Source organism: Microtus ochrogaster, linkage group LG4, assembly GCF_000317375.1.
Source record: "Microtus ochrogaster isolate Prairie Vole_2 linkage group LG4, MicOch1.0, whole genome shotgun sequence".
NCBI lineage: Eukaryota > Metazoa > Chordata > Mammalia > Rodentia > Cricetidae > Microtus > Microtus ochrogaster.
Window position 1 is genome coordinate 65,928,084 of NC_022030.1, and position 6,690 is coordinate 65,934,773.

A 6,690-nucleotide genomic window follows, 5' to 3' on the forward strand; every position below is an offset into this window, starting at 1 on the left:
GCATAAACACATAGGCACATAACACACACATACAGACACAGAGACCCAGAGCTTGCCGGCCAGAGTCTAGCCCACTGGTGAGCTCTGTGCCCCATGAGACCCCATCTAAAAACCAGAGTGTAGAGTGAAAACATCTGACAACCTTTGGCCTCCACATTCACTGGCACATATGTGTGCACGCCCACTCAAAACACATTCATACATACACTGCATATATATACAAAAGACAAAGAAAAAAGTACAACTTCGTTAGGGAAACAATTATATTTCTTTAAAACTGTAGAAGTTAATGCAGTTAGGAAGATGGCCAAGCAGGTAAGAGTGCTTGCTTAAGAAGGCCTGAGTTTAAATCTCCACATGGCCACATGTACCAACTATCCCAGCTCTAGTAGAATGGGGCAGAGACAGCAGGATCAACGAGGCTTGCAGGCCTGTAGCCTAGATCCAGGTTCAGTGAGAGACCCTGTCTCAGGAGAACAAGACAGAGAGAGAGCTGGGGTTGGAGAAGGGGAGACAGAGAAAGCACAGGAAAGCACGTGAGCAGGAGACCCAATGTACTCCTCTAGCCTCTGTTTGTGTGCAGGAACACACACACACCTGTGTATATACCTCGTACATAATCTAATATTCTCTCTCTCATACACACACACCAACTTTTTACTTTGTGTAGGGGGGGGACGACATGTATGTGCCATGGACACACTATGTGGAAATGGGTTTACTCTTTCACCACAAGAGTCAAGGCTTTGGGAAAGTGCTTTACCCACTGAGCTACCTCAGTGGTCCATGAATAAAAACATTTCAAAACAACTGTGGAAATTTATATTTTGGAGCTTTTACATCTATCTGTATCAATACATAAAATCTTACCAACCTCCCATAGATCATCTTTTGCTTAGCCCAACCGTTTTGAAAGTATGGTTCTTTATCCAACAGTGTTACTGTTACTTGGAAACTTACAAGTGTAATCTTGGTCTTGTTTCTTGTCTCTAAACTTCTTTGTCGGAAAATAAGGGGCTAAGAACCAGGGTTCCTGTGCTCAATACAGCTCGATAAAACTCACTGACATACTGACCAAGCCAGGAAAAATTTCTATACAACTTCAGAATAAAATTTATTCACTCAAAATAAACTAACAACTGTTGAGTGTGGTGGTACATGCTGTAATCCTGCCATGTGGAGAAGGAGAATCCAGTTTGAGGCTGATTTGACTCAAAAAATGAAGTAAAATAATTTAGAAAAAATAATGTTTCAACTATTTCAGTGTGACTGTATTAAAGTACCCCCTTCCTTTCACAAATAACAGATTACAAAATTTATTTTTACATTTATCTACTTATTATGTTTGAGCACACATGCCACACTGCGTACAACTTTCCTAATCTGTGTGAGTCTGAGCTCTCCTTCTCCCATTTGGGCTTCAGAAAGTGAATTCAGGCCATTAAGCCTGGAGGTGAGAGCCCTTACCCATGCAGCCATCTTGCTGGCCCACAAACAACAAATTTACTAAATGATAACAGTCTCACCAAACGATGTTCTCCACATGTCTCACCTTAGCTTCAGAGCGACAGCAGTAACCAGAATAAAAGAACACTGTCTTCTCCCAAGAACACAAGAGATTACTAAGAAAATGATAGTGGGAAATTCTGCCCTTGTACCATAAATAAAACCAAGTTTTCTTAAGTATGTTTTCCACTGGTTATAAAATTATTCTGGAACACTGAAACTGGTTAATTAAAAAGAGTCCCTGTCATTTTAGTTCAAAGAGGTAGCTTCTTCCACCTGGAAAACAGATTGGGCAAACAGCTTCAGCAGATTTGGGGAGCCATGAAGGAAAAGGCACAATGTTTAGCAGCAAAACAAGGGCACCTCATTGCTCTAAAGGCCAAAGCCTTGGTGTGCTGGGTTGGCATGACACACCCAGAACAAAGAGGAGAAAAAATAAACTTAAAATGAAATCAATTTAACCGTTAAATGCCTTGACTATTGAAACACTTCTATTGTTAAAATAAAAAAGTAACTAGTGTGTGTGAGAGAGAGTGGGTGTGTGTGTGTGTGTGGAACAGATGGCAGGCCAGAATGGTTGACATGCAGAATGACTATACAGCACTTAATCCCAAAGACACTATTGCCTACCACATGAATGTTCTATCGGCATGGCTTTTTTGCCAGAAGAGATGGATCTCTAGACTCTCCCATGTGGCTTCAGCTGTGATTGATTCCTTACATGGCTGTCCAGGCACAGAATGTCAGCCTTCAGTGATGGAGCTCAGCCAAATCAAATATGCTATAAACTCCTACACTAATATTTTCTACTTAAACATGAAACAGAATCCAACTTTAGATAGGAAAAGACCAAGAATGTGCTTTTTTTATGCAAAGACCTAAGAATGCGCTTTATAAAAACTTGTATGGAGGGGCTAGAGATGGCTCAGAGGTTAAAAGTACTGGCTGCTCTTCCAGAGGTCCTGAGTTCAATTCCCAGCAGCCACATGGTGGCTCACAACCACCCATAATGAGATCTGATGCCCTCTTCTGTCATGCAAGCAGAACACTTCATATATAATAAATAAATAAATAAATAAATCTTAAAAACAAGAAAACTTTGTATGGAGCTGGAGAGATGCCCAGGGGCTAAGAGCACTGGTTGCTGCTAGGCGATGGTGGCGCACGCCTTTAATCCCAGCACTTGGGAGGCAGAGGCAGGTGGATCTCAGAGAGTTGGAGGCCAGCCTGGTCTACACAGTAGTTCCAGGACAATCAGGACTGTTGCTCTTGCAGAGGACCAGGGTTCAGGTCCCAGCACTCACATGACAGCTTACACCCATCTGTAACTCCAGTTCTGGGGGAATCTGATGCCCTCTTTTGACCTCCATGGGTAGCATGCACACAGGTAGTAGACATACATACACAAAGGTAAAATGCTTACACACATACAATAAATCTAAATAAAAATAAAAGCTTATATCATAACTGCCTTAGATTACTGGCTCAATTAGTAGCAATATTTTTATATTATTTATCAATATAGAGATATGTCCTGGAAATATTACTTGAAAGTTGAAAATGGTCGTGGGCATTGGTAGTGCAGGCCTTTAATCCCAGTACTTGGGAGGCAGAGGTAGGTGGATCTCTGTGAGTTTGCGGTCAGCCTGGTCTACAAAGCATGTTTCAGGACAGCCAAAACTGTTTCAGAGAAATCTTGTCTTGAAAAACAAAAAAACAACCAAACAACCAAACAAAACACACACACACACACACACACACACACACACACACACACACACACAGAGTCAATTCTGGAGGTCAGAAGAAGACAGAAGGTAGAAAAGTATTGTTTCAAAGTTTGTCAGCATTACTTCCTCTATTTGCTTGTGCTAAATCTAATTTACTCAATTTCATGTTTCCATTGAGTAGTTAATAATCTCTGTCCCCCTTCCCTTTCATAGTCAAATAAATCTCTTGAAAACAAAACACCAAAAAACCAAAATGGCATATATCAGTCTCTTACCCACCGCTGTTTCCAGAGACTGAATCACGTGGAGTGAGTAAATGAGCAAATGAACGGGCACACTAGAACCCTGACTCTGGTCTGTGTCACACCTGGGATAGAGCCTAAGCCATGTCCTAAGCAACTTGAGCTGACAGGAAACAAAGTGACAAATTTTGGAGCAGAAGCTAGCAATTCGATAAACTTAAATGATAAATGTACACTATGCTATCATCCCAGTATTTCAGGGCAGGACTCAAATCCTTAGTCCTGACACCACAAAGAAGCTAAAATTCCGTATGTTCTCAACAAGTTCCCTTTCAGTCTGTTTTAAAAAGTTGGCACTGATTTCTTTATTTGAGGCATACTTTTTAACATTAGCCACACACTCTGCAATGCCCAAAAAATTAGGAAACATTTCCTGCCCAAAATTCTACCGTGGAGTTCAGTCTAATAGTATTAAAGGCAAATTAACAAAGTCATTATAGAATTATGGTGGAGAGGTGACTGCCAAGGGGGAGTCAGAATGTTTTAATAGAGCGGTAAGGCTGAGATGAACATTTAAGACCGAAGATCTAAGATACCTTGTGAAAGAAAAGGACGGAGTAGGGCAAGATCTGCAAGAACTCTCAAATAGGAGAGAAACTGAACAAAAAGTCTAGTGTGGTCATGGTTTAATAAGGACGAGGGTATTAGAAGTCTGGGTTTTATTCTAACCATCATTGATGTTCTTGAGAAGAAATGCTATACAAGGCTTCCAAAGTAATTCCAAGAATTAGAAGAATGGACTTAGAAAAAGTATTGGTGGAAAAACAAAAGTCTGAGGCTAGTATAATAATGTAGGAAGAGATGAAGAGATGAAGGTGGCCTGGACCACATCCCAAATGAGATCGCTGTTTCTGGGTCCACTCCAACAGCAGACACTTAAGCACCCAGAGATTAATGAAGCCAACACTCTGAAGACAACATCTACTGACAACCAGGGGGAATGGCTGGATCTAAGCCTATATTTACAAGTGGCAAGAAATCTAGAGTTTACCTCCTGAGCTAATTGGAAAAAAAATGCTTCCTTTGATGGGAAATGAAATTCATCTGTAATCACCTGTATCCTTCAGGACAAAAATCTAACCAAACGTACAGGCAACACTTCTCCACGTGTTTGAAAATAACCATCACAGGGTGTAGTGGTGCACACCTTTAATCCTAGCACTTGGGAGGCAGCGGCAGGGGGATCTCTGTGAGTGTGAGTACAACCTGGTCTACATAGTGAGTTCCAGGACAGCCAAAGCTACACAGTGAGACCTTGTCTGAAAAACAAACAACAAAGAAGGAGGAGAGAACTGTTACGATTCCTAGCATCTCTACAATTTCCTTACTCAATACTCAAAAAGATGGTCTCAAGCTCCCCATTAAACAGACCACTGTCTATAGATAGATAACCTGTTTGTTCAAAATAAATACATGTAGAGCAAAGTATACAGAATAAAAAGGACAACCACGCAAGGCTGTGTAAGCAGCCAAGGTTGAAAAAGTACCAAGGCTGGGGACAGCTATATGCAAATCAGTCTGCGATGCGCGGGATGCGGTGGGCTTGAAAATCTCCATTTAGAAGTTAATCTCTACACCCTCCCATTACAATCGACACTACAAGTACCTACGTGTAAAACTATACAAGTGGCCGGGGAGTGGTGGCGCTCGCCTTTAACGCCAGCATGCAGATCTCTGTGAGTTCGTGGCCAGCCAGGTCTACAAGAGCTAATTACAGGACAGCTAGTGTTGTTACACAGAGAAACCCTGTCTCGAAAAACCAAAAAGAAAAAAAAAAAGAGAGAAGAGAAGGAAAAGAAAGGAAGAAAGGAGAGAGAGAAAGAAAGAAAACTATAGTGTATTGGAATCGCAGAGAGAGAGAGAGAAAGAGAGAGAGAGAGAGAGAGAGAGAGAGAGAGAGAGAGAAAACGAGAACTATAGTGTATTGGAATCGCGCTGCAGCCCCGAGTCCCGAGCATCTAAACACACAGAGTTAAGGTAGCTCTCCATTCAAATTTGCTTTTACCGAATGAGGTTCTTAAGTGACTACGGTGGCCCCAAATCCCAGCCCTCTCAATCTAAATTCGGACTTCCAGGAAAAGGTATCTTAGCCCAAGCCAGAAGCACTTGGTGTAGCAGTTAGGGTGCGAGACCAGGAGCTGCTTTACGATGCTTACAATGGCATCGGGGCCCACCCCACTCGAAACACCTGAGGGGAAGGACTTGGGGGTGGGGGTCACTTGTTCAAGAAGCGGACAGAGAGAAGAAAGGAGATCTCCCTGAAGTCCAGCGACCGCCTAGGAGCCTGGTCCAGTCCTGGCACGGGGGTGTGGTTGGAGCGGGATGCCCAAGTGACCACCTGGTCCGATTCCTCCAAACCCAAGGGGCCTGCAGTGGCCTGGCCAGCCTCCAAGCCCCTGTGCCCAGGGTGGGCCTCGGGCAGAGGGGCCGCGCAGGCCGGCGCTCGACCCGAAGGTGCCCAGTCACTCGCCCTGACTCAGCTAAACGCCGGCGCGGTGGTGGCTCCTCCCTGGGGCGCCTGCTCCCGGCCGCACTCACCGGCTGAAGTGATCATGGCTGCGCCCTCCACTCGCCTGTCCTCTAGTCCACAGTCCTGGCCAAGCCCTGGATCTGTCAGCTCAGGGCCCGCTCGCTCCGCCGCGGCTCCAGGTTCCCGGGTGCGCTGCTCACTCAGTCCCCTCCACAGGCCGCCGGCTCGCTTCTAGTCGAGGACCCCGCCCGCCCTAGGGCTGCCCGCACCTCCGCCTGAGACTTGGCGCAAATTCGCCTCCGCGCCTATGTCTTTTGGGCAGCTGCCGCCACTCGAAACTATGCAACACGGCAAAAACCATGCCGTTGCTTTTTTATAACTCTCCGCGAGGTCATCAGAGCTCTGACAGGCTGGGAAGGAACATTGATCAGCACCTGTCATCAGGCTTCAAAATAGACACCCTTGCAAAAAAAAGAGACCCATTCATCACCCGCCATTGCTAGAAGAAAGGGTTTAGGGAAGGTCTAAACAATGCTCTCAGCGCCACCTATGGCTCTGGAGGTCTCACTGCGGCATGCCCGCCCACTCAAGACGGTTGGGAGTGTAGCAAAGTATGTTCTTAGAAAGGTGGCTGAGGCAGAAGGATCTTGAATTCGAGGCCGGGCTGGGCTATATAAAGATC

At 44.6% G+C, this 6,690-nt stretch overlaps 1 protein-coding gene across 1 annotated transcript in view; it reads right to left on the reverse strand.

Annotated features, from left to right (window-relative positions):
- Psmd1 (proteasome 26S subunit, non-ATPase 1) overlaps positions 1 to 6,274 on the reverse strand; it is a 78,887-nt gene extending 72,613 nt beyond the window's left edge. Inside the window, exon 1 of the mRNA XM_005361767.3 lies at positions 6,077 to 6,274. Within this exon, the coding sequence (XP_005361824.1) occupies positions 6,077 to 6,092 (16 nt within the window). The 5' untranslated portion in view covers positions 6,093 to 6,274. The remainder of the gene's footprint in view (positions 1 to 6,076) is intronic.
- Between the last annotated feature and the right edge of the window lie 416 nt (positions 6,275 to 6,690).